Source organism: Aulonocara stuartgranti, assembly GCF_965226115.1.
Source record: "Aulonocara stuartgranti genome assembly, chromosome: 9".
Taxonomy (NCBI): Eukaryota; Metazoa; Chordata; class Actinopteri; order Cichliformes; family Cichlidae; genus Aulonocara; species Aulonocara stuartgranti.
In genome coordinates this window covers 10092510-10120465 of record NC_138960.1, presented here as the reverse complement: position 1 = coordinate 10120465, position 27956 = coordinate 10092510, and the positions used below count along the sequence as shown (strand labels likewise).

The 27956-nt window shown below is 42.6% G+C and overlaps 4 protein-coding genes across 5 annotated transcripts in view; 3 read left to right on the top strand and 1 right to left on the bottom strand.

The window, feature by feature from the left end:
• The window catches only part of LOC309714677 (kinesin-like protein KIF1B), a 137847-nt gene that overhangs the window by 25050 nt on the left and 84841 nt on the right, over positions 1 to 27956 (top strand). Inside the window, exon 11 of the mRNA XM_082547297.1 lies at positions 20525 to 20575. The gene's annotated coding sequence lies outside the window, so the exon portion shown is untranslated. The remainder of the gene's footprint in view (positions 1 to 20524; positions 20576 to 27956) is intronic.
• LOC309714641 (uncharacterized protein) lies at positions 10930 to 15668 on the top strand. Of its 2 annotated transcripts, none has more exons than XM_082547199.1 (4): positions 10930 to 11024; positions 12417 to 12520; positions 13499 to 14095; positions 14781 to 15668. In XM_082547199.1, exons 2-4 carry the CDS (start codon positions 12503 to 12505, stop codon positions 15453 to 15455), a joined length of 1290 nt encoding a protein of 429 aa, XP_082403325.1. In that variant the 5' UTR covers positions 10930 to 11024; positions 12417 to 12502; the 3' UTR covers positions 15456 to 15668. The 2 variants fall into 2 exon arrangements, with proteins under 2 accessions (XP_082403325.1, XP_082403324.1); XM_082547198.1 differs by having other exon boundaries at positions 14778 to 15668.
• On the bottom strand, positions 16944 to 20056 carry LOC309714684 (kinesin-like protein KIF1B). Its single transcript, XM_082547311.1, has 7 exons — positions 20017 to 20056; positions 19855 to 19916; positions 19615 to 19760; positions 19255 to 19436; positions 18869 to 19162; positions 17788 to 18775; positions 16944 to 16976 (listed from the first exon to the last, which is right to left on the bottom strand). The coding sequence occupies exons 2-5, from the start codon at positions 19874 to 19876 to the stop codon at positions 19147 to 19149; spliced, it is 366 nt and encodes a 121-aa protein (XP_082403437.1). The 5' UTR covers positions 19877 to 19916; positions 20017 to 20056; the 3' UTR covers positions 16944 to 16976; positions 17788 to 18775; positions 18869 to 19146.
• LOC309714651 (DIS3-like exonuclease 1) lies at positions 21957 to 27873 on the top strand. The gene is made up of 6 exons (XM_082547214.1): positions 21957 to 22203; positions 23389 to 23543; positions 23719 to 23897; positions 23988 to 24133; positions 24797 to 24968; positions 26536 to 27873. The coding sequence occupies exons 1-6, from the start codon at positions 22055 to 22057 to the stop codon at positions 26851 to 26853; spliced, it is 1119 nt and encodes a 372-aa protein (XP_082403340.1). The 5' UTR covers positions 21957 to 22054; the 3' UTR covers positions 26854 to 27873.

The window sequence follows — 27956 nt, the reverse complement described above, 5'->3', positions numbered from 1 at the left end:
CAAATACTTATTTTCCACCCTGATTTACAAATAAATTCTTTACAAATCCTACCATGTGAATTCATGGATTTTTTTTTCACATTCTGTCTCTCACAGTTGAAGTGTACCTCTGGTGCAAATTACTGACCTCTGTCATCATTTTAAGTGGGGGAACTTGCACAATCGGTGGCTGACTAAATACTTTTTTGCCCCACTGTAGATATATAGTGTATAGTTATACATATCACACAAAAATCCACCACATTTCCCCTTGTGGTACCTGGAGGTACCACCTAAAAAGACCCAATGACTAAAGAAGAACAAAAATCGTGAAAACGAATGCGTGCGCTGTTTTTTTGCTAACATACTTTAAAGCAAGCTCTAAATAGAATATAAGAATTTGTATAAAGATCCCACACAGTTGTTGCTCTATTGAATAAACCCCAGAAACCTCATAGTCATCAACATAACATTCTTCCAACGCTTCATTTCTCTTAGTCAATTAATTTAAGACTAATTGATTCCTCTTCATTTGCAAATCATACTACACAGTATCCTTATCAGAATACTCAAGAAACTTAAAACTAGCCTAATTACAGTAAAATGAAAGTGAGGCATGAAACACATCAGCAGAGACACATAATACATACACGGATTACACAGCACCATATGTGACATTAAAAATAATACAATAAAACAATTAATTCCCAATTTTGGATTTCATCTTGGTCAGGTTCAACTTCTTTTTCTGAACAACTTCTCAGTGTGGGCTTTGAAATGTTCTTTGATCATCACTTCATCTTCTTCATCCGACATAAACCCACCAAGAGCATTCTCTTTGTGGGCCGGTACTGCTCACCCGAGTAAACACGAGCTGACATTGACATGAATTAAACATAAAACATTATATACAGTATAAGATTTTGTAAGGTAAACCTAGTTCATACAAATGAAGTAAAGAAAAGTTATTAAAACAAAACGTGCCTTGCTGTTTATTCTTTCAGTGTCCCACAGTAGCACATTTCCTGCTAGGAAAATGTCAGAAGTCACATCATTTCTGTAAATTGGGAAGTAACTGTAATACATCAAGTCACCTCTGTCTCTTGTTACCAGGACTTTTTAAAATGAATGGTGCAACATGGAAAGAGGCCCTACACAAGAGTTTAGCTTTGAGCTCAATATGCGATGATCCTATCAGCCATGACATCTCTGACATGGGAAACCAGGGAATTTGATTAGAAAATGGTGAAGGATTTTCTTTTCAGTTAGAAACTGGATTTGTGTAACATGGTGGTGAAAAGCCCCCAAAGAAAGCAGCATATGATCAGTCGCTATATTGCATTTAATACAAACGTCCTTCGTGTATCCTTTGAATACAGAACAGATCATTTCTGATATCTATGAGTAAACCCAACGAGCACGTGTCCCAAAAGACCCCACAGTGTTTTTATCTGGCTTTTCCCTGACAGTTAGTGGACACTGACAGATGTGTGCTGAATATGAAAGGAAACAAAAGAACTAAAGAAGGTTTGCAGTGTTAAAAACAAGAACTACATGAAGGTTGTTTCATCCTGCTGTAACTTATGACAGAAGCATCTTTTGTTTGTTTTTTCATTTATTTACACAAAGACAGATGTTGAAATAACAGGAGTAACAGTTTAATTCAATTGAAATCGGTCCAATCGTCTATAGTGAAATTATTGTTTTTCATTAGTTGGCAAAAGATGGGGGTTGTTGACGGCAATTCAGTGAATGCAACAGGGGAGGACGCCAGTTTGGATGGAGGGGAATCAGCAGGACAGATGAGATTTTGTTTAGGAGTCGAGTAGTTGTGTGAATGAGGAGAGGAGAGCACATTAGACTGCTGAGAGACGGGGAGGTAGTCAAGCACTGACCACATGTCTTCTTGGATTTCAGCAAAACAGATGGGCTCATCTCGGTCTTGGAATAATTCAACTCGGGGTTGAACTGATGCAGTTTGAGAGGCATCTACAGGAGAGGCAGGGGTGGGTGAGGGCTGCTGAGACTGCGCAGTGATGGGGAGGGGGTCGAGCTCTTCCAGCACTGACAGCAGTTCTTCCTCACTTCCCATCTTCATCCTGAATGTGTTCACTGACAGGTGTTGCCAGCTGTGGTGGCTTGTCTCGCGCTCAAAGAGGACAAAATAGAGAACAATACAGTGTTCAGCTGCCTGGCTGTGCTTTACACACAGCCCTGCTCTGGTACACCCACTATGCCGGCCTTTGTACACTCTCTCCATCTAATGATAGAGAGGAAGGATACATTCACTACTTCTAGCCTCCACTATTCAAATTGAGTATTTTCACAGTGTCCTAAAAGCTTCCTGAAAAGCCTTTACACTATTTTCCAAAACGCTGCATCCAGAGCACAGTCAGGGACTGGAAGGAGAGAGTATATTTCCCCCATATGGACTTCTCTCTTCATTGGCTCCCAATTAAATCCCAAATAAAAATCCAAATACTTGCCCTCACACACACAAGGTCTTGAATAATCACCCCCAATTTTGTCTACAAGATCTCACAGTGCCATATCATCCCAACAGAGTGCTTTGCTCTCAGACTGCTGTCTTCCGAGGGGATTTAAAAGTACAATGGAAGGCAGAGCCATCACTTTTCAGGCCCCTCTCTGTGGAACCAGCTCCCACTTTGTATTCGGGACACAGACACTTGCTCTCATTTTTTAATTAAGCGTGAAACCTTTTTGCCAAAGTCCAATAACTAGAGAGAGGAGCCAAAGACGTCCTCGTCCCAGATTCGTCCCAAGACAGATTCACACCTATTCTCACCTTGTCTGCTGTGACCTGAAGAACTCGCGTGACCATTGCGACTCTCAAGGTGCTAAAAATCACACAAGAGTTTAAATGCGTGAGAGGCCACACTTGAGTAGCAAAGAAGCTTAGCTGATGAGATTAAATGTGCAGTTGCATGAGAGCACTAGTCTTTTTAGTGATCTACCTTTTGACCAGTTTAGAACCTGACAAGCGAGTAATCACAATGCCCACCTTGTTAATTGTCCTGAAAGCTTCATAAGCCGGACAATGACTCAGTGATGTTGCATTTTTTCACAGCGATGGTGGTATAGTGGCGAGCATAGCTGCCTTCCAAGCAGTTGACCCGGGTTCGATTCCCGGCCATCGCAGTTGCTTCTCGCAGTGCTGTTCAAGCATGTGGGCTGCGTACTGTTTTACAGTAAAAACGTTCTCCGCTCTTTCTGCAAAGGCTTACAATGTCAGGCCAGGTGCATTCTTCATCGGCCTCGCTGCTACCGTTTGCTGTGGAAAGACACTGTTCACACAGGCTTTGAGTTCTCATCACTTCATACATATACCTTCTTACATGAAACTGTGATTGGACACGCTACTTCTTCATAAAGACACCCAGTCCCACTTTAAATATTGTGCTGAATGTTTGGAATGAAGATAACATTTTACTAACCATGTACTGATCAGCTCTTTGCGGTGGCAAAATCATCAGCTGTGTGTGTTACTGTTCATGCAAACAAGCAAGCTAATGTCAGCCAGCTAGCTTCAACCGCAGCTGTGCTGCACCGATCTCACGGAACTGCAAAACCACAAGCTTTCTCACCAAAGTCATGCAGCTACCGCATTTACAATCCAGCGTGGCCGTTGTTGTGCACATCCTACTTGAAAGACGTGTGGCGTAGGACTTGGAAGACGTATGTCTTTCAAGTATGTAGCTCCAAAACCAAATGTGGTTGTTGTGGCCGAGCGGTCAAGGTGATGGACTCGAAATCCATTGGGGTCTCCCCGCACAGGTTCGAATCCTGTCGACAACGGTCAGCTGTTTTGCGGCAGTCCAGACGTTGATTTGAGAAGAAGCCACGGCATGGAGATCACCTGAGAAGGTGCCAGGAGAAAGAGCCAGGCCTTTGCTTGTGAAAATAGAGCACGCAGAAGCAATGGACCCAGCTATGTCCTGACAAAATTAGGCACATATTCAGTAAACATGGCATCCTTCAATTGCTCTCTTAGCCACCCCAGACGTGTAGTCATCCAGGATCCTGTCTGAGTACCGCCAATGACTGATGCGTCTGACAAATGCTGATTGCTTTGCAAGAGGATCGGGATTGGAGGGACAGCGGATTTCACCGGGAATGGGACAACAGCAGAAATTGCTTCAAACATCAAACATTACTGCATGAAAAGCACAAAGAGTGGACACATTTCATTGTTTGGAACACTGCTTTTCACTTCAGCTCTTTGCATGTAAAAACTTTGCTCTTCTCCACAGCTGGCTGACGGACACGCAAAAGTGCAAGCAAGAGTGGCCACAGACCCACTATGCCGGCCTTTGTACACTCTCTCCATCTAATGATAGAGAGGAAGGATACATTCACTACTTCTAGCCTCCACTATTCAAATTCAGTATTTTCACAGCGTCCTAAAAGCTTCCTGAAAAGCCTTTACACTGTTTTCCAAAACGCTGCTGTGCTGCCCCTTTAATCCTCCCCAGTTCCCTCAGTTTGAGATCCTTCTTGGACTTGGTGTCATGGTACTCCAAGTTTTGCCAAACTTTGCAACTGTTGTAGCCCCTATGTGTGCCTGTGCTAACGACAAGAACACTTTCACATGGACTTCAGGTGCACAAGCGAGCTTTGAAGAAGTAAAAAAACTCCTGGTGAATAGTCCTGCACTGGCACTGTTTGACCCTGCCTTGCGTGTTGTGATCTCTACTGATGCAAGTGACTATGGGCTTGGTGCTGTATTTGCTCAAGTGCAACCTGATGGCACAGAAAAACCTGTGGCGTTTGCTACCTGCACACTGCCTGCAACAGATCAAAAGTACTCAACTGTTGAAAAAGAAGCTTATGCTTGTGTGTGGGCTGCAGAGAAATGGAGAACGTATTTGTGGGGCCGACGTTTCACTCTGCCGACAGACCACCAAGCTCTGACAACGCTGCTGAGCACCAAAGGGTTTAATAGGGTTGGCATGCGCATCGCCCGCTGGTCTGCCCGCCTCCTGTGTTTTGACTATGATGTTATTTGCCGCCCAGGTTCTCAGAACTATACAGCTGACTGTCTCTCTCGCCTGCCCCTGCTTGTTTCTTCCCATTCCACATCAGATTCAGATCATGAAATGGTAGCCCAAGTTTCTGCTGCCATGTCCTCACTTCCAGTTGCGGGCTTTGACTCTGCCTGTTCAACTTGCCCTGAACTGGTTGCTTTGCGTTCACAAATACAAAGTGGCTGGCCTGCCTCAATCAAAGCATTTGATGTCACGCTTGCACCTTACTACAAAATCCGTAATGAACTCTCAACCCTAAGTGATTATGTTCTCAGAGGCTCAAGGCTCATTGCACCACTTTCAGTGAGACCTAAACTGATTGCACTGGCACATGAAAGTCACCATTGTGCGCACAAAACAAAGATTAAGAGATCTCTACTGGTGGCCAAAAATGGACTCGCAAGTTCAGTCTGCCATAACCTCATGCCTCCTTTGCCAGTCCAATGACAAAACTGCACATACTAATCCTGCTCCTCTCCAACCCGTCCCACTGCCTGATGGACCGTGGAAAAAACTTGGTCTTGACATTGTTGGGCCTTTTGATACTGCAATACCTGCTTGTAGATACGTCATAACATTGACTGACTACTACTCCAAATGGCCTGAGCTTGCCTTTTCACCTTATGCTACTACTGATGATGTCATTCAGTTCCTCTCATCTGTCTTTAGTCGTCATGGCAACCCAGAGAACATCATAACTGACAATGGTGCACAGTTCACCTCTGTAATGTTCACCTCATTCCTCCAGAATAGAGGCATCTCCCACAGCAGAACATCTGTCTACTACCCAGCTGCAAACGGAGCAATCGAACGGTTTCATCGTGCCCTCCGCACCTGTATCCAGACATCAATCCAGCAGTCGAAACCATGGAAGGCGACTGTGCTGGATTGGCTTCAAGTTTACTGTGCAACACCGCATGCAACTACTTCCCTCTACTTCCCTCTCCCTAAGAACTCCTGTGTGGCAGGAAGATGCGTACTATACTGGATGTACTCCCTTTGCCTCCTGCTGTGTCTCCACTGGATACGTTGCACGTCACTCAGTTCGGAAATATCAGTTGAAAATGCAACGTTACACTGATGGTAGGCGTCACGCACGGAAACCTTCTTTTCTACCAGGAGAGAGTGTGAGGATAAGGAAACCCCACCATGTTCCCAAAGGACATCCCAGATTTACCCCTCCTGTAACAGTAACAAAAGCCAAAGGCTTGAATGCCTTCTTGCTGAGTGATGGAAAGAGTTGGAATGCCACTCATCTAGCACGCTGTCGCCCAGTGACTGAAAAGAACGCTGACACTGCTAGGCTGCACCACACTCAGACTGGCTCACCTACTGCCAGAAGACTGCCACGCGTCAAGTACAAGCCTCGCTGGCACAAAGACTATATTGTAGCATAATAGGTTGCTTCCTCTCTGTGCAGGGGGATGACTGAAGGGATCACCTTGCTAATCCTTGCTGTCCAAACTGGCCTCATTGAGCTGCAGGTCATCCACAGAGCCTTCCTCCTCTCTATCATCCTCTTTATTGTTGTTGCTTCCATCCTGCAGTCCATGCTGGAGATAGCTGAGTCCTAGCCCTGGGAGCATCTAGAGGCAATTAAGATAATATACCAAAGACTTTTTTCATGTGTTTATTTTTAAGAAAACTCTGTGTCCCACTGTTTGTTTTATTTTTTACTGATCATAAACAACCAGAGGTGTGGACTCGAGTCACATGACTTGGACTCGAGTCAGACTCGAGTCATTAATTTTATGACTTTAGACTTGACTTGAAAAAATGTTCTAAGACTTGTGACTTGACTTGGACTTTTACACCAATGACCTGGGACTTGAATTGGACTTGAACCGGTTTACTTGAAAAGACTTGATATTTCACCCCAAATATAAAATTTAACATACATATTATATAGAGATTGAAAATGTGACGTCATTCAGGGGTAAAACCGCAAAGGATTCTGGGAACTCGTGGCAAGAGGTACTAGCGCACGCAGGCTTTCAATTGAAATCACAGCGATAAAAAAGAAACACAAAAATGGCAAGAAGCTGTTGTATTATTAACTGCAATAGCCGGTCGCATGACAGCCACGGGAAGCCGACGGGTAAAGAGATCGGTTGTTATTGGATTACGTTGTTGAAGAGAAATTGTTCGAGCCATGTTTCCGAAGTAACAAAGAGGCGACGGGTGGCCTGGATTGCAGCCATTCAAAGACCAAATATAACGTCCCAGAACCCTCCAGCTCACAGGTTAGTCTGCTCCAAGCATTTACACAAAGGTCAGTCTGCTGTTGTAGTTAATGCGTCATTTTCATAACATAATTGGTGATATAGGTTACAAGCAAGTCTGGCGCTGAACAGAAATTGTCGCTCCTTTGTTTGTTGTGCATAAATAGTGAATTGTCCTGACACAATATTGCGTTTCGCTTCTGTTATTTTGGTACATTGACAAAAACATATACTTTTATTCACAGGATAAAACAGTTTTTTGTATCACCAATTGCCCAGTACGATTACAGCATACAGTATTGTTGTCACTGCTACATTTCTGTAACGCGTACCAGAAATTATTTCCACTGCTAATTAATTACCGTTGAGCTTAAAGGTCCTATTAATAAACGGTTAACGATTGTGTATTTATGAAGACGATTTGTGAGACTGGTAAACTTATGATACGTACGATGGTCTTTCGTTCTACACGGTGCATTTCAAGGTCCTGCACCCATCCGTCGGTAAACTGTACCTGGGCTTGTTGCAGTGACCTGAAGTTACTATCGTGCCAAACTAGGTATCCCCGACAGAATTTGTTTCCCCTGCGTCGGGAGCACACGCTGGACTGTCCAAATCACGGACAAACAGTATCCCACATTGTTGATTTTTAGTTTACAAACACTTCTTATAATGACTGACTACTCCTGACATTTTTGAGATCTTAGCTCTTTATACAACAAAGTTATAGTGGGATACAAATAATATCAGGCTGGTCCTGCCACAATTTGTTCCCCCTGTGTAAATCACGGACAAACAGTATCCCACATTGCTGATTTTTCGTTCACAAACACTTCTTATTATGACGCATTTCTCCTGAAACTTTGGAGGATTTAGCTCTTTATATAATAAAGTTACAGGAGAATAAAAATAGTTATTAGCCAAAATGTTTATGGTTTATTAAAATAATCCCATCTGATACCCCGTGAGCAATAAATATATAATTTTCTGTTGTAACCCTCAAACTGAATGGTAATGTAACGATACTAATTTTTCACAAAATGAAAACATCAGTACTTCCTGCATGCTCCCAGCACAGGGGAAACAAATTCTGTCGGGGATACCTACTTTGGCACGACACCGGTCCTACAACCGCATCCAAGAATAACATGCAGCTTATCTCAGAACTGTCGGTGAAAATTATCCTTGGAGCTAGGTTTAATTGAGCTGCATTTTAAAGAGGTGCAATTTCACAATTTGTGTATATTTTCTACGTTCACTATTTTGTCATGTGTTGAGAAAAACACAGATTTAAAAATTACATGGTCTAATATTTACATTTAGCATAACTGCAACATTATTTTTTCGTTTTTTTCTTTTTAAAGACTCGAAAGGACTTGAAATTCAAAATTTCAGACTTGTGACTTTACTCGGACTTTTACACCAGTGACTTGAGACTCGACTCTGACTTGCCTGACATTACTTGAGACTTGACTTGAGACTTGAGGATAAAGACTTGAGACTTACTTGAGACTTGCAAAACAATGACTTGGTCCCACCTCTGGCTTTATCAAGTTTTATTTTCAGCGCTGTGTATTTTTCCTGCACGTCTTCAAGCTTGCAGTCCGTTTGTTTCTGTTTAATTTCTTGTTGCTTTTGTTCTTGAAGCAACTCTTTATTTTTGTTCAGTGTTTTATCAAGCTTTACCTGAAGCGCTTTGTATTTTTCCTCCATGCCTTGGAGTTTGCACTGCTTCATGTCCTGTTGTTGTTTTTCTTGGAGGAGTTCTTAATTTTTTTTGCAGAGCTTCATTAAGCTTGATTTGCAAGCCTTTGTTGTGTTTCTCCATGTCCTGGAGCTTGAAATCCATTTCCTTCTGTTTTATCTCCTGTAGCCTTTTTTCTTGAAGAAACTCTTCATTTGTGTGCGGTCTTTCATCAAGCTTTACTTGCAGCTCCTGATTCTTTTTGTCCTTCAGCACTAGTTTTTCTAGTGCTTTATCAAGCTTTGCTTGGAGCTCAAAGTTTCTTCCCTGCATGTCTAGGAGTTCCATTTCTTTCAACTTTTGAATATCTTCCTTTTCTAGAAGCTGGTTGAATGATTTGTCTACTTGATCAGGAAGTTGAATTTTGTCTTCCTGATCACAAAGAGGAGAGTTGGGCTTTACTGTTTTTTTCTGTTTTCTCTGAGACATGTTTGAATCTGTAAACTGTCACTCTGTTTATATCTGAATTAACTAATTTCAAGAAACTGTTGCAATTACCTGGACTGCCTCAGCCCAGGTGATGTAACATTAGCAGACAGAGGGTTTGATGTTGCAGAATCTTTGGAGCTGTGCCATGCTGAACTGAAGAGCCCAGCTTTCACCAAAAGGAAGAACTAACTGGGCCCTAGATTGCCCAATCAAATCTCTTAATGCCACCTGCCCTCTCCTACATTAACTGTGGGCTCACCTTGTAGAACAGAGTTGAGTGTGGAAGAAATGGCAAAAATATGGAGCTGAAAAGCTGAGAGAGAAAAAGAAATGATAAATAAATCAATGTGTCAAATTAACTGACATGTTAGCTGGTGGAGTGCCCACTGCATTATATATATATCATCTCTTTTTTATAATAAATAATCAAAAACTTTATTTAAACTAAGATTTTAAAAAATATGTGCCGTGATTGATGTGCTCTCAGACATGTGCTTCAATCCACACACAAATACAAAACAATCTGACCACACGTACAACTGTTTCACAAACTCTATAAAGCATTCACACTCCAATGGATGCATCAGAAAGCAGCTTGGGATTACAATCTTGTCCAAGGATATTTCGCCTGCAGACTGGAGCAGCCAGGGATCAAACCAGAAAACTTTCTGATCAAAAGCTGACTTGTGCTAAATGCTGAACGGCAGCCAACCCATTTTAGCCATTTAATGAATGTGCCATTTAATCTTGGCTGCAGCCAAGATTAAATGGCACATTCATTAATTACAGAGTTACGGATTGTTACATGGAACTCAAAAGAAATAATGAACCCATCTCGTGTCCTGTGTCTTCTATAGCTGTCTGTACTTTTACTTCCAAAGTTGATCAGCAAACAGTTTGCAGGCCTCTAATTATCAGGCTGTACTCAAGCGCTTGAATTCAACCTAAAAGCTGTGCTGTCATACAGAACCAAGTACCCTCCGCGGAAACTATAGCTAATGTCACAACTGGATCTGATGAGACAGCTATGATTTCTGGACTCGAAGTAAATAATCCTGAATCAATTTATACAACATCAGTTTGTTTGTTTTGCTTTCATAACAAATAGTTTGAGCCATATACAAATACAGAAGTGACAAATGGAAACATATTTACAATCCAAAGTCAGACTAACAGTTTTCAGTAGCACAGTCTTTTATTTACAGTCTGCTTCTCCTGGTGGTAAACCTCTATCACATGTTTGGATTAAAAATTAGGCCTATATAGCTGCTGGTTCCAGCTTAAGCAATATGTTAAAAATACTAAATTCTTCATTGATTTGAGCTGTGGGGTTTGCTATACACTGGCAGAAAATTGTAGAGTAAATGGTGAAAACGAACAAACCAAATAACAAGATCCTTGAATTCCATCTTTTTTATTAACAGAAACTCCAACAAATTTGTGCCCAATTGATGATGTTTGGGACATGAAAAGTCCAGTCCAGCAGGTGGCGGTAATGCGCCTTAAAGCTTTAACCGCCAAAACATACAAGAGCAGAAGAAGAAGAAGCCGAGTTCCCGCTTTATGGCGTTTTTCTCTCCGATTATTGTCAAGACTGATTTAAAGGTAAGCACCGAGCTAATATTAATCCGAGTCTAGTTAATCTTGAGTTTAGCTCCTGAATGAGGCTTTCTGTTGCTCTCCTCGGTGTCTCTTCTCAAGTTTTTGTGAACAAGTTGGAAAAAAAAAATCTGACTAAATTGACTCAAGCTGCTTTAAACTAATTTACAGAAAGATATCAGCAAAAGGTTGTGAAACACAGAGAAGAAAAGAATTTTATTAGAAGAAAGCTTTTAAATGAGCTCATTGTAATCAGAGTTTGTGTTATTTTATTAGTCTGTTATTAAGGCTACTTAGCATCTCTGTGGCACCTGCACAGCTTATGAATGCAGCTTGCTAACTAAGCTAGCTAGCGCCACCCTTCTTCCATATAAGGTCACTTCCGGCTCCAAAAGACCCAACATGTTGGCGGTAAAAGTGCTATAATGAAATACATTTATGAGAAATGTAAAAATAAATGTGTTCCAGGCTAAAACACAGCTGCCTTTATCAGCGCAAAGTTGTGATGAGGCTTACTCAGATGATGGCTCAGATTTCTACACCCACTCGGATATACAGATGAAATCAAGACAAGTACATCAATACAAAAATTCACAGGATTGTTCAAAAAATAATAAATTGCATGAATATAGGAAATCTTCCTCTCAGTGACTGAGTTGTCTCATTGTGTCCTCATTTTTTATAAATCAAGGCCTGAGTAACCCAACCTTAAGTGTTCATTAAGGTTTTTGTCACATAGATAGAAAATAAACTCAGAGATTAAGCGGCTGTTATAAACAGAGTGATTAGTTTATGTAAAAAATGTAGTTTGTTGTTGTTCTGGTTTACGTGCTGAAAATGGTTTTATTTGTGTATGTTCAATGTGTTAGACTTGTACATAGTTAAATATATGATCAAATAATGTTGAATCCTGGATATGGATTTGTAAGCAATGAAATTTGAAATAAGGGGGTAGGAACAAGAAAACTTCACCCTACTCCTTTTCGAGCACACACATTCTGTAGACATAGATATTTACATGAAAACTTGATGATTTTTAAGTTTTGTTATTTTTATTTTTTTCTGTTGTTATTTCAATTATATTTGCATGTTTGAAATAAATTTTATCTATCTATCTATCTATCTATCTATCTATCTATCTATCATTTCTCACGGCACACGTATATTGTCGGGTTTTTTCTTGGCCAGGGCATATTTTAAAGAGGAATTGCTCTCCTGGTACTGGTGTGCCATACTGCTGAATTTGGTATCGGTGTTCAAACCTTTTGTGTTTGTTTCAAACAAGTTGTCCACCCAAGGAAGCTAAAATGTGTTCTGTGTGTTCTCAGATGAACATATGAGACACTTTGACTCTTCAGTGCAGTGTGGAGCTTAACAAAGTTCTGTTTTGTGTCCCAGCTGATCAGGAGGAGGAGAAGAGTCTGACGGAGCAGCAGAGGAAATTTCAGCTACTTGGACTCAGCTCAGCCACTGCAGAGAAAACAATGAGCTCAACACAGAAGGTGACAGATACTAGTGTTAAGAAATACTCCATTAAAAGCTGAAGTACTGATACAGTATGTATATTTTATGCTAAACTAAGTGAACCTTGTGCAATATTAATGTAATGTAGAAATAATGTATACAATGTATACAATGCCTACATCTTAGACGGTGACGTTGCCTCTAAACATCAAAATGAGCAGGAAGATGTTAAAGTGGGATTCAGCAGGATTCAACCCTAAAATCAGCTGTAGTGGCTCAGTGTGGGGAAAAGGGTCACAGCTCACAATCATTTCTATTGAGAGCTCCAGTAGATTTTTTTTAATGTACAGGCTGTGATCAGCTGACCTGCTGCTCTCTGTGAATTCATCCAGATGTCTGCAGATGTTTCACGAGTTGTCCTGGCTGATTTCCTTTCTCTACACTGACAGTACACTGTCTTTATATTAGACACTAAACTGTTGGTATGTGGGTGGAGCTCAGTGAATGAATGTCAGCATCATGAGCTTAAGTTTAAGTTAATCTCTGCTACACTTGATGTAATCTAACTCTGACATGAGCACCACAGTCACTGTGCACCAGTCACACACTGTTCTTTACTTAAATCCATCACATTACAGTAAACTTGCCTGCTTATCCTGCACTAACCTGCAGAGGATTTTACTGCAGTCTTTACATCACATTGTGAGACAAACTGCACACAAACAGTTTGTGTGTTTACTGATGTTTGTTGGGCTGATAGAATCGCTGCATTTGAAATTACCTGCCACATAAAAAATATTACTCCATTTATTCTCGCTCGTCTTCTGTATTGCTAACTAGATGTTGAAATACCGCGACCGCAACTTATCAGCACCTGCAGTCGTTCAGGTTCTGGTGGTGTTTGGTGCCACACTCCACCTTCAGGTTTAAAACTAGTGTTAATGGAGGGAGTTTGAAGCTTCAGTTTGTTCAATGACTGCATTTCACTCACTGACTCTGTATCTCTGTCACTGCAGGACCAACATGGACCGAGAAGTCAGCGCTCTCAGGAGGCCGACAAACCTCACAGAAGCAAGAGAGAGAAAAAATACACCTGTGACGAGTGTGGGAAGGATTTTACCTGGAAGTTTAAACTAAAACAACATCAGCTCATCCACACTGGAGAGAGACCGTTCAGCTGTGACTTGTGTGGAAAGTCGTTTTCCTGGAAGAATTCCCTGAAAAGACACCAAGTCGTCCACAGTGGAGTTAAAGCTTACAGCTGTGATCAGTGTGGCAGAGCTTTTACTCGAAGTAGCCACTTGCAGAGACATCTAGTTACCCACTCTGGAGTTAAGGCATACAGCTGTGACATCTGTGGAAAAACCTTCAGCCAGCTATGGAGCCGAAATATACACCTACGCATTCACTCCGGAGAAGATGTGTACTGGTGTGATCAGTGTGGTAAATACTTTACAACAGACGCACAGTTACAACACCACATGTTTACCCACACTGAGGAGAGACCTTATCAATGTGACCTGTGTGAGAAGACTTTTAAAACTCCACAGTACCTGAGAAAACACCAACAGATCCACACCAGAAAGAGACTCTACAAGTGCAGTTACTGTGAGGTTTGTATTTTTATTTTATTCTTGTAAGTTCAGTCTGACTGTTTGGAACAAGTCTGCTCATTAAATTGTGTTAGCATGTTAGCACTTCTACTGCACCGAAGAGTAGCTCTGAGCCATTATTCAGGTTTTCATTTCATTTAAGTGTAAGTCAGATGTTACTGTAATATTAAATAAGTATTGCTGTAGTATTATGGTGGTAGTATTGTAAATGGTAAATGGCCTGTATTTATATAGCGCTTTTCTAGTCCCTAAGGACCCCAAAGCGCTTTACATATCCAGTCATCCACCCATTCACGCACACATTCACACACTGGTGATGGTAAGCTACATTGTAGCCACAGCCACCCTGGGGCACACTGACAGAGGCGAGGCTGCCGGACACTGGCGCCACCGGGCCCTCTGACCACCACCAGTAGGCAACGGGTGAAGTGTCTTGCCCAAGGACACAACGACCGAGACTGTCCAAGCCGGGGCTCGAACCGGCAACCTTCCGATTACAAGGCGAACGCCCAACTCTTGAGCCACGATCGCCCCTGTAGTTATTGTAGCCCAGTAAACTGAGTGTGTTAATTGAAACAGTAAAATGTAATTGGACGTCTGCAGAGATGCTCTTTATTTCAGGCGACTTTCAGGATAAAAGTGTTGAAGGACTGACTTACACTGTCTTTGTGTCTTTGTTTAGAAGCAGAGCGACACAGATGGATCCATTTCTCAACCCTGTCATCGCTGTGGTGGTGGGAAAGACTTTCGTTGTGACATCTGTGGAAAAACTTTCAGTCACCAAGCCAGCCTAAAAATACATCAACGTAAACACACTGGAGACAAACTGAAATACTGCAAAGAATGTGGGAGAAGCTTCCCCACATCAAGTGACTTAAAACAACATGAACTCTTTCACAGTGGGGTCAAGAAGCACCTCTGTGATCAGTGTGGGTCATCCTTCACCACTGCAAGTCACCTTAAAAGACACAAACGAGTCCACACAGGAGCGAAACCATACAAGTGCAGACACTGTGACAAAAGCTTCTCACGTTCAAGTAATCGTAACGAGCATGAACGTACACACATGGAAGGAAACTACAGCTGTGAGCAGTGTGACAAGAGCTTCAGTAATCTCAGTTCATACTCTGCACACAAACGATCCCACGTTACTACTAAACTGTTTCACTGTTACCACTGTGCCAAAACATTCACTTCATCATCTGCTCTGTGCAAACATCAGCGCGATCACGCAGGGCTGAAATCGTTCCCATCACAGGATCAGAGTGAATCTGAAGAGAGAGAGACATCCTCTGGTTTCAGAGTCCAACTTAAAACCCTGGAGATCAGGCTCCACAGAGCTCAGGTCGGCTCTCCTTAAGTTTAAGTTAAAGTTCAAATGAGGCTATGAATCAAACTTCCTGTAGTTCCATTTTAATCTTTATAAATTGTTCTTCTGTTTGTGTTCAGTCGTTACCTTTTTTTTTCAGTGGTTGGATTAAAAATCAGTTTTCTGTTGTTCAAGTTTTTATTGAATGTATTTTGTTAAATAAAGTTAAAATATTGTTAAATAAAGAATTGTTTGAACGACAAAGATTTTGAGCCATGATGTCATTTCCTGTATTTCAGAGTAAAGACTGAAGTGACAAATGGAAACATGTTTACAGTCATGGAATAAACACTGATGGGTCATCTGTAGGAAGTACTATTGCTGACCTGACAGACTCGACCTTGTTTACAAAGAAAGAAAGGAACTGATGACACGTGTCAGCAGAGGCTTTCAGGGTTGTTTAGAGTAGAGCTGATAGTCTTAAAGAGAACACGGGGATTATGACAATTTAACACAATGATCTGAGAAAAATATCTGTTTCTTTCATTTTTACTGTATTCTGATCAAATTTCCAACATTCTTTTAACATTTCAAAAGAAACCTGCAAATTGTCTTTCTTCCACTTTCACACTTGGCCCTAAAAACACCAACATCCGTGCATCACCCTTGTGTCAGTCTAATGAACCTAACATGTGAGTGATACATAACACACATTCACACTGGCTGCATATATCAGTCCGGGGGGGCAGAGCAGAACTCTGTATGAATCAGACGCGCTCACATATTCAGGCTTTCCAGAGGCGTTTACCATCAGAAGAAGCAGAACAATGAATCATCAGCACCCTGCAGAAGAACACAGCAAGCAACAACTCTAACAATAAAGACGTGCTGGAGCCAAAAGATGCAGATAGCGAGTTTTAAACGATAACGCACAGGATCAAAGGGGGAGAGGGTAAAAACCCACTGCCTCCTGAGATAAAGATCAGCAAGTCAAGCTGGCAGCAGACGACACAAAACGCTCTCTGGAGGAGGCGGCGACTGTGGAGCAGGCCAACGGAGAGGCGGATCGGCAGACAGGAAGCTCCCGGGGTCCCACAACAAGATGTTGCGCGTCAGACTGGAGCAGGATATCCCCATGTTGGTGACACTGCCCATCGAGGTACAGCCCAACTTGGCAAACCAACCCTTCCCTTTCTTGGACACCACACTGGCTGATCTGGGCATCCAAGACTGAGTCTCACTCCGTGTGGGGACGTTTTTTTGTTTTTGTTTGTTTTTTAAGAAGCAATCATGTGTATATATTCAGCTCAGAGCTGAAGGAGAGGGTGGTTTGGGTTGACACCAAGAAGACCCATCCTAGAGGTACGGCGGTGGGATCCAACTGCAGGGATGTGGTCAGATGGCAGTCTGTGGAAATCAGGTGACAGTGAGAGCAACTTGATTTTCCTATTTTGTCCTTCAGATACGAGTGAAAGCCCAGATGCCAGGAGACAAGCAGCTCCAGGAGGTCCTGTACAGCACCGAGGTCCACACTGACCGCTCCTTCTGCTGCACTGGAATGGATATCCTGCCCTGGAAACAGACGTGTGCAGGTCTAGAAGCAGTTTAAATCCCATACTTTTTTGATCTGTGAGGCTCTTAATGTCACGTCTGCAGCCATGAAAGTCAGCTCAGGGTTTCTTGATTCTGATTTTTCTTTGCTGTGTCACATTTAGCTCATATCTGCATTGCCATGCCCTGAAAACAAGCTGCCGAGCTTTAGTCAGGCTCAGGGACAACGGGAGATCTGAGGAGCAACACAATGAGAACAACTAAAACTGAACAAACTTAACATCTGATTACCTTTTTTATTTGTAAGAAAAAGTTTAACATGAACGCGCCAACTGTCCACAGCAAAGCTTATTATGACAAGACTGCTTTTATTCAGTGATGTCAAAGTGTCATCACTTCATACCTCTGAACTGACATTAGATGTATTGCATACCTTGTTAGAATTACACTGTTGAAGCATTTGTAAAAAGCTTCTGTCCTTGTTAATTTATGTTTTAGGATAAGTTTTTGGGCTGTGTAAGGTCACAGGTTGCATTTCTGAGCAGAGTAGTAAAGGTAAAGTAAGTGTTTTCAAAACTAGCCACTCAGCATGTGTACAAACAGTGAGAAATCTCTGAAGAAAACCGTTTGAAGGAGCAAGAGCACACGCTTTTCTCCACAGGTTAAAGCCCGCTTTAATAATCAATATGAATCAAAGACTTCTGTCAACACAAAATAAATGTAAGGAAACACATCCAGTTTCTATAACTGACGACAAGCTTGGACCACAGTGATCTAAACTCATCCTCTACATTGGAAATGTAAACAAATGTAAATGTGGTTTTTACTGTACCAGAGCAGGGCTGTGTGTGTAGAGCACAGCCAGGCAGCTGAACACTGTATTGTTCTCTTTTTGGTCCTCTTCGAGCGGGAGACGAGCCACCAAAGCTGGCAACACCGGTCAGTGAACACATTCAGTTTTCAGGCCCCTCTTCTGTGGAACCAGCTTCCAGTTTGGATTCAGAAGACAAGATTTCAAGATTAGGCTTAAAACTTTCCTCTTTGGTAAAGTATATATTTAGGGCTGGACCAGGTGACCCTGAATCCTCCCTTAGTTATGCTGCAATAGATGTAGCCTGCCGGGGATTCCCATGATGCATTGAGTTTTTCCTTTCCAGTCTCCTTTCTCACTCAGTATGAGTTAATAGACCTCTCTGCATTGAATCATATCTGTTATTAACCTCTGTCTCTCTTGCACAGCATGTCTTTATCCTGTCTTCCTTCTCTCACCCCAACCGGTCGCAGCAGATGGCCCCGCCCCTCCCTGAGCCTGGTTCTGCTGGAGGTTTCTTCCTGTTAAAGGGGAGTTTTTCCTTCCCACTGTCGCCAAAGTGCTTGCTCATAGGGGGTCATATGATTGTTGGGTTTTTCTCTGTATCTATGAAGCGCCTTGAGGTGACTTTTGTTGTGATTTGGCGCTATATAAATAAAATTGAATTGAATTGAATTGAATTATCTGAGGAAGAAGCAGAGTTGGTTTGTTTCCAGCTGAAATCATCCAGGCTCAGGAATTTGAATCGATCCACATCATTTCTGCTTGAACTAGAGAACATGAGTGTCGACTTACATTTGGTCTGTGAGACACATGTCATAGTGACAGTATTTGGGTTAATATGGCATTACTCACCCTGGTCGCATTTCTTCAATATCAGGCACCAAGTTCAGGAACTCGTTCTTTTGCAGCCCGCGCAAGGTAGGAGGTCTCCAGAGTGGGAACCATCGGGAAGTTTTCACAGTCTGAGCAGGAGGGACTGGAGGCACGTGAGCTGTTCTCAGGGGTCCTTTAACACAAATCACACCAAGTTAGAATCAAATAGATAACCTGTCAATAACCGTTTGCAGATCGAGGTCAATGTTCCTAAAAATATGTTTACTTCTGGCCCATGGAGCCACAGCGCGAGTCCGACAGAGAGGGGCAGGTAGAGGAAGGGGTGAGGGTAGCACTGCTGAAGCTCGTCACGGATGGATCACGTCCGATCGGTGAGATGAGAGAAAGCTGAAGTGAAACAACAGCAGGATGAGGTAGACGTCAATATAGGAACTCCCTGATGTGACACAGAAAGGCTATTTTTTTATTTCTTTGTATTATTTCTCACCTTGCAGTCACTGATGCTGTTCACCAGCTGCTTGTATTCAGTATTGAAGGTGTGTGTCAGAAGGCGCAGGCACTACAACACAACAGGAACAAGACCGATCAGCTCCGAGCAGAGAAGGAAGAAGGCAGCAACAAGAACGCCCACTAAGCCCACGTTTTTCTCACCTTGGTGGCCAGCTCCTTCTCACGCTTTCAAAGGTGGTGCTGGAGATCTGCGAGGAGACGGAGGTGGACGTGGACAGAGTGCTGGAGCTCACGCTGGGGGACAGAGACTCACTCAGGGACTTGGTGGTGGGAGCTGTTCCCACGGGAGCCGCCTCTCCCAGAAGGTGACGGGTCTTTTCCACCTGGACGAAAGATGGGGGCGAATGTGAGGTGGGGAGAAGAGGGGAGGTTAGTCATGTAAAGTCTGTACTCTAAGAAAAAACTTTTTAGAATAGCACTTTGGTCTTTGAGTTGAAAAGTCATTTTTCCCTCTACGATATTAAACAGATTTATTTCTTTATGAATCTTTTAAGGCCCCACCTCCTGCAGCTGCTCCATCTTCTCCAGCTTCCACTGGTGCTCTAGGATGAGGCTATCTCCTCTGGGCCTCCAGCCGGCCAGGTTCTCCTCTCCACGCACATAAGCCACTGATGTGTCCAGGACCTTCCTCCTCCTCCTCTGCATCCCTGCTCAGGACATGAGCCCTCATTAGGATGAAGCGCTCCACAGAATTATGATAAAACAGCTGCCGTTCTTTAAACATGTTTCATGGCCGCTCACCTGAGCTTCCAGTGTCAGACATCTTACACAAGCTCAGCTCGTAGATCCCAGTCACTCGGTTGCTATAATGAAGCAGAAGTTTTGAACAAGGAAACTTTGTAACAGGGCAGATATCTTTGATTGTGAAACAGAGATGGCCACAGTGCAGCAGCCCAGATTTACCAGTCAGGAGTTTTGGAGTATCCAGTCCCAAAGAGGTTCTTGAGAGAGCGGGGTGGGGAAATCTTGGCGTCTCGGGAGTAAAAGACCGTGCAGATGTCTTTGGTGATAATGGCAGGCTGGATGCAATGGTCCAGCTGCAGAGAGGAGATAAAGGGTGTGTATTAGACACGATGACATCAAGAGACTTAAAAACACGTACAAACAGGTACAACACGGCGGAGCAGCGGCTGACCTCCAGATACGCAGATAAGGTCATGTAGATCTTCTCTCCGTAGGGAGTGACGCGGTTGAGCAGGAGGGAACCTTTTAAGGGTGTTTTTATTTGTGCTCCCTGGCCTGGAAATAAACGGTTTCCGATCAGACCTGCTTCTAATAGGGTGATATGGTACTACAAGGTCATTAAGATAAGATGGGGCCTGATTATTTAAGACCTTGTATGTGAGGAGCAGGATTTTGAATTCTGGATTTAACAGGAAGCCAATGAAGGGAATCTGCTCTCTCTTTCTAGTCCCTGTCAGGACTCTTGCTGCAGCATTTTGGATCAGCTGAAGGCTTTTCAGCGAGTTTTTTGGACATCCTGATAATAATGAATTACAGTCGTCCAGCCTGGAAGTAATAAATGCATGAACTAGTTTTTCAGCGTCACTCTGAGACAGGATATTTCTAACTTTAGAGATGTTGCACAAATGGAAGAACGCAGTCTTACATATTTGTTTAATATGTGCATTGAAGGACATGTCCTGGTCAAACATGACTCCAAGGTTCCTCACAGCGTTACTGGAGGCCAAGGTAATGCCATCCAGAGTAAGAATCTGCTTAGATACCATATTTCTAACATGTTCAGGACTCAGTACAATAACTGAATGAATTTAGACGCAGGAGTCTTCCAGGTCTTTATGTTTAGTTTGGTTTTTTGCTGTGTTATTTACAGAATTACAGATGGATACCATATATTTCTTTTCATCGATAATAAATTATAGTACGGTCTAATAGAGACGTTATTTTTAAAATCAGGCGTCTAAGCAGAACACGTTCCTCAGCAGAAAACATTTTATCAGAAAGTCATTTCAGTGAGAATATTGGAATAAAGAAACCAAGCACTCCACTGTGAAACCACTGACAGTTTTCACATTAGATCACAGCCATTTATCTACAGCGGCTGGTCGGCCATCTGTTAAAACCTCATATGGACAATTCCTGTTGTTCTATAAGATGCTCTCTAATAGGATGTCTTGGATTTATTTATTATTCAGTTATTGCATTCCTGTTATGGCTGTACGCACACAGAATATTGATATGAAGTAAAAATGATTCTCTCGGGTTGCTTCTGGGATAGTGGAAAAACCAATATATTTCTAAAAGTGTGTTTAATGATTGAGCTGCCACCCAAAAATCAAGTTCTTATCTTGACAAAGCTGGATTATTGACCGCTGGTGAAACATCAGTTGTCCTGAAGGATAAGGACAACAGATGTTTCATCTTGATCTATTATATAAAACGGCCAAAACTGTGTTCAAATCCAAACTTTCTGGCTTCTTTTGGTTCCTGCTGAAGTGCTTTGGGTCCCCTCAGTTCATCCTTAGTCTGAGAAAAGTTTTGTTCTCTCTTTAAGGCACATTTCCTTTGAGCTAACTTAAACTCTGATTGGCTGTCCACTATAAACAAAAAGCATGAACAGCAGATCGGTGGAGTTTCTGTGCCCATGAGCAGAGCTGTGTGCCTGTTAGGGATATGTGTTCTTACTGGTATGATAGAGAGCTGAACGTAGGAAAGACAGTAGACTGTTTTCAGGTTGAGATTCATTCACATTTGGTTCTCCGTGCAGCATTTGTTCCGGTGGAATGGTGCATGTTCAACTGAGTTAAAGTAAACTGTAGTAAAATGTGGCCCACTGATGCATTTTCATATTCTTTTTCATTGAAGTCACGTTAGAAGCATTTTCCCTTTTCAGGTGGGTGCCCAGCTGGATGAGGAGAGGAACATTACGGCCCTGGTCCCTCGTCAGCCCCTGGAGGTCCATGAGACCGTGGCAGAGTGCATGATTTACGCCAACCACTGGGTGGCCCGCAAGATCCAGGAAGCTTTCCCCAACCAGGCCCTTCTAAGGTGTCACCCACCACCACAACAGGAGCTATTCAACCAGCTGGTGGACACTGCAAAGGCCAAAGGTTTCACCATTGACACCAGGTAATGTTTTTGACTGTTCAGTATAGAAACTGAGGAAATGCATATTGTAGTCCAACGCACATCATGTTCAGACACACAAGTGTGTGAACCTGAAATGTTTGATAACACGGGGACACACTCAGGTGTCACATGAGCAGTCAGACAAGAAGAAGACATGTTCCTTCAGCTCAGGTTGAGGTTGAAGCCAAATATGCTTCCAAACCAAAGACTAGAACATATGATGAAGCATATCTTGCCTTTGGCTTCAGCTTCACAACAGCTGTCGTGGCAAGGTCGGTCTCCCCGACAGAATTAGTTTCCCCTGCGTCGGGAGCACACGCTGGGCTGTCCAAATCACGGACAAACAGGATCCCACATTCTTGATTTTCAGTTCACAAACACTTCTTATAACGACTAACTACTCCTGAAACTTTGGAGGTTTTAGCTCTTTACACAGTAAAGTTACAGGATAAATATAATTATCAGGCAAAATGTCCTTCGTTTGTTAAAATAATCCCGTCTGATACCACGAGAGGACAATAAATATTTCATTTTCTGTTGTAACCCTTAAACTGAATGGTAATGTAACGACACTCAGGTTTCACTTTTTTACAAAACTAAAACATCACTACTTCCACGTCTGACTGTTTGTAATGGAGGCGGCGTAACCTGGATCCACACTCCGTGCCCAGCGAACGCTCGCCACGCAGGGGGAACACATGCTGTCGGCGATGCCGACCTCGGCACAACGCTGATCCTGCCGCAGTTTGTTCCCCGGTTCAAATCCCGGACAAACAGGATCCCACAGCTGTTTATGCTTTTAAACCCGTTTTGCACAGAGAGCAGTGTTGAATATTCTCACACGGGAACAAAACAAACAACTCAAATAATTAAAGATGGTTTGTTTTTCTGTTTTTTAAAAGAGGCAGTGATTTATTTAATTACAACCTGTAATCTATTACAGTTAACTTTTATTTGTTTAACTGTTTACAAAAGGTCTGAGGATCTGAGGCGTGGAATGAACTGCAATGGAGTTTGAAAACAAAATATGAATGTGCGGTTGGAGGATTGTGGGGGGGGGGGGGGTTAAACCAACAGCAGAACCGGTCCCAGGACAAGAGACATGGTGATGCAAGTAGCTTTGTGTCACTGACTGCTGAGATGAGAGGCCTCACTCATCCCTGGTTTCTGGCTCTGTTCCTTCAGGTCCAACAAGGCTTTAGCTGCCTCACTGGACCGAGCTGTGGACCCACAGGACCCCTTGGTGAACAGGTTGTTCAGAATGATGGCCACCACTGCTATGTCACAGGCTCTGTACTTCTCCACTGGTGCTCATCCTCAAGACCAATACTACCATTATGGTACGATACCGCTGCACAGCTTTTATTGGCTGCACTAGAGTTTCAGTGTGACTGTGGGTCAGTCCATCCATCACACGTCTGCACACACTTGTCCAACGTCTGTTGTTTGTGAAGAATTATTCGACTGAGAACTAGAAAGAAGGCTAACGTGCTGATATTTGCTTCGTTGTCGTAGGTCTGGCTCTGGATCGCTACACACACTTTACCTCACCCATCCGTCGGTACGCAGACATTGTCGTGCACCGCCTTCTTACCGCAGCCCTGCACATGCAGAGGGGCGTTGTATCTGGTAAAGCACCAGCCAGTAACAAAGAAGTGGAGGAAATGGCTCACCATGTCAACAGCAAGAACAGGGTCAGGGGTGTTTTATTGTTTGTGTTTTTCAATGATTCACCTCTTACTCTATTAACAGAAGCTGTGCTGACGTCTGTGTTTCATTTGCAGGCAGCACAGGCAGCCCAAATGCGATCCACAGCACTGTTTCAGTGTCTGTTTTTCAGAGAACGAGACCCTCAGACAGACCCGTGCTGTGTGGCTGACGCTGTTGTCTACTCCATTCGAGACAACGGTGTCTTGGTGTTTATCCCAGAGTAAGAACCTTCAGTCCTGTGTTTTGTTCTGCAGTCTTCTTCTTTTCCTTTGTTTAATGGAGCTGTACAGCAGCTCACAGACGGCCAACCACTCGTGTATTTTTAATAGACGAATTCAAAGTTTATGACAATGAATGAATTTGTTGGAAGATGTAATTGCACGCTAATCAATGTATATTTAACAGTATACACGCTAGTTTTATTTTCTCTTAAAAAACCTCAAAATGAGTTTTAAATTGTATAAATTTACTAAACTAATTCCTTAAACATTTATTGTGAGCAGGGAAAATCGGCTAAAACCCCGAATCTTTTCTCTACCAGGCTTTAAATAAGTTAATTGCATTGCTGAAGTTGAGTCTGTGGGGAGGGACGGTGCTTTGGAGCCAGCCTTGTGTTTGTGGCACTTCTACGTTAGCTTAGCTAACCTCTGGAGGTTGCTGCTTGTTTATTGCAAGGAAAGTGTAATTTAATAACATCAGTGTTCTCCATGCTTGTGGTGTTACAGGGATATGCAATATTAACAGTTTATTAAAATGTAACCTGTGGTCATTTTGAGAAGGCTGTAGAATCCATGTAATGATTAAAATCACAGGGCGCAAAGCAGGTTGAGTAATATCACTGAGTAAGTAAGGCTGCCTCTGACCACAGCCATGTTGTTCACAGGTATGGTGTGAGGGGGCCTGTGTATCTGAAGAACAAAGAGGGCCTGGTGGTGGTAGCGGGACAGGACGGCAGCTGTGATTGGCAGGGTGGCACTGTGCGAAAATACCCGGACCGCATTACCACCACCTCCAGCTGTGGCACCTCCACCTTCAAACTGTTTGACCACATCACCGTAAGTCACAGAAAACGCTAATCAATCATTTTAGAAGGTTTCCAGCAATGCAGCGCCTAAAGGCGACGATTCCAAATATATATGCATGAGTGTATATGAATCACAGGTTCATACGACTACTGGATCTTTTGTGGTCCAACATTAAGAGACGTTTTATGATCTTGTTGTGATAAAGTGTTGTGTGGTTGCTGCTTTGTTAGCTAATCTCAAGGTAACAAAACGTCAGTAAGATGAATGAGACGAAAATGATTCCTGAAAATAAATCATTTAAAGTTATTCAGTTTATTGTTTTTAAATATTATATGAAAACAAAAACATAAGTGTGGGGGGGGGAGGCTCTCCTCCAAGACAAGAAATGTAATGCTTCCAGTTTGTGGCGTTTCTACACAAACCTTTTTGTAAAGGGAGATAAAAAATGACAGTGGGCGGTAATTGTTTTCACATAAACGCCTTTAAACGCTGCACGGTCGCACTCTCTCTCTCGCACTCGATAAATGATCCATTGTTGCTCTGCACACGTTTGTTACCACAAACGTCGCATGCACTTATGTCATTGTCATGAGACACTCTTGCAAACAAACTCACGGTTTAGTAACACAGTAGAGCAGCGTGTTTACGGGACAGTAACAGTAATCTAATTACCTTTTTTGCAACAGTAATCCCTTACTTTACTCGTTACTTGAAAAAAGTAATCTAATTATGCGTTGCTGCCCATCACTGGCGTCAAGTTATATTAAGTTCAGGCATGTTACACACGATGATTGTGAGGAATAAGTGCATGTGATTTAAGCAAAAAGAGCAGGAAACATTACCCTAAGGTTAGCTAACAAAAAGAAACTGAAGTAACGGTGTGTTATTCTCACATCTTTGGCTTTAAGACATGAAAAAGTGACAGAGTACTGCTGCTTCCACTGTTATCAACATCTTTTCTTTCTTTCATGGACTTATCCTGGGGTCATAAATGTCAAAGGGCAAAGGCAATGCTAACAACATAGCTTACTGATGGATGATGATGGATGACACATGTGGCCAAAACAAGATAGAAAGAAACATTAGCCCAAACACAAGTTGTCCACCACAGCATTGACTGCTGTCAAGCTATGATCATATCAAACAAAGAGATGATGATGATATTCAACAAACAAATCAACAAAACAACAACCTCACTGTGACACTTGACCGAGGTCACAGTGTTAATGAATGTTTTTCTCCCCCTCTGCTCCAGTCTCCACGTCGTGTGAATGTTAGAAAGCACAGTAAAGAAAGTTCGTGTACGGATGGATGAACGTTTGTTACATTGGATACGTGTGTGTAACATACGTATCCAATTTATCCTATTTATGAACAAAATTGTGGCACAGTCGGAAACTTCTCCACTCTACACCACTGTCTACTTAGCTGTGACGCTGCGCACAGTGCTGAGAGGACTGCTGTTATATATTACGTCACAAACCTTAAGTGGGCCTGTCTTTGCATAGCATTCCATTAGACTATTTTCAGTAGGTGCCATTACTGTGTAGTGATCGAACTGAGGAATACTGTGACTTACGTTCTCTGCTCTCTTCAGGTTCGTATTTCTGTCCACTCTTCAACTTGCCACGCTGACCGTCTAAACCTCGAGGTCATCAGCAACAAGCCTCACCACAGTGCCAAGTCCCAGCAGCCCAGCCCTCAGGGCCGCAGTCAGCTGGTCAAAGAGGTGGTGCGTCAGAATGAAGAGGCGCTGGCTCAGGAGAAGACAGCCCGGCGCCCCAAACTCTCCAAAGAGGAAAGAGAGTTTCGTCAGAGCAAAACTCCCAGTCTGTACTCTATTCTGGAAGAAATCAGAGAGTTGGCTCTGATGGATCTGGAAAGGGCTTCACGCCTCCCGGCAACAACAGCATAGAAACGCTGTAGCCCAGCTTTACCTCCAAGCAGACACTTGTGAGAACTGCACGCTGTGCGCTAACAGAACGGTGATCATTGAAGATCACTCGTGCTGAGTCATCCAGGTCATTCTTGTAGCTCCAGATTGTGTGTGGACAAACCACACGAGTGTGTGAAGTCACAGGAAAGCAAACACAATATTAAGTAAAAACATGTCCCGCCATCTTTTTAGAAACCAGAGTCAAACCGAATCAGTGGATACGTTTTGTAAAAGTTAGTTTTTAAAATCACATCAAGTTAAACTTAGTTGTAAGGAGGATAGGGAACGTGTTAATGCCAGTGAAGTGTCAGCAGTTACTTTGACAAGACCTAGTACTCACTGCAAATGTGGTTCAATCCTGCAGGAAACTAGTCAACTGCAGCAGGTTAAAGAAGTCTGGTAACAAAAGGCTTTTCTCTCAGCACCAGTGATCTCAATATCTCACTGGTGGGATCAATGTCTTGTGTAAATTAAATGTCTTGTGTTATAGAACCATTTTTGGTGAGTTCACACATATTGTACTACCTGTGACCACTTCATACAAAACCCAGCACGAGTATTGTTCTGGAGATGATAAAACGTCCACTCGTCCATTTTCTTCTGCACGTCCTGGAATCTGTCCCAGCTGTCATAGGGTGAGAGGCAGGATACGCCCTGGACAGGTCACCGGACTGATAAAACTTCATGTCACTCATTAGCAGACTTTAAAATAAACCCGTAGAGTAATGAACACACCTGAGGTTGGTTGTGTTGGAAGTGATGTATAAAACTAGGATGTATTTATCTTATAGTTTGTATATCAAGAGCCTGTATAGAAGACACCAACACCAAGGACATTTTTATTGTTTGAACTGGTAAATAATCAGAAGCGTTTTTTGGTTTGTGGATTTTAAGATTGTTTTCTAGAACTACCAACAGAAATATGAACTGTACATAACTATTTCAATATGTGTGCAGTGGCCTGTAATTAAAAATGGTGTTTTCATTAGCGCAGATGGAGCCACTTCATCGTGTTGCGTTTCATGTCCCTGCAGTAGCTTAAGAAAGAACTGTTCATAATTGAACGAGCACTTAATGCTTGG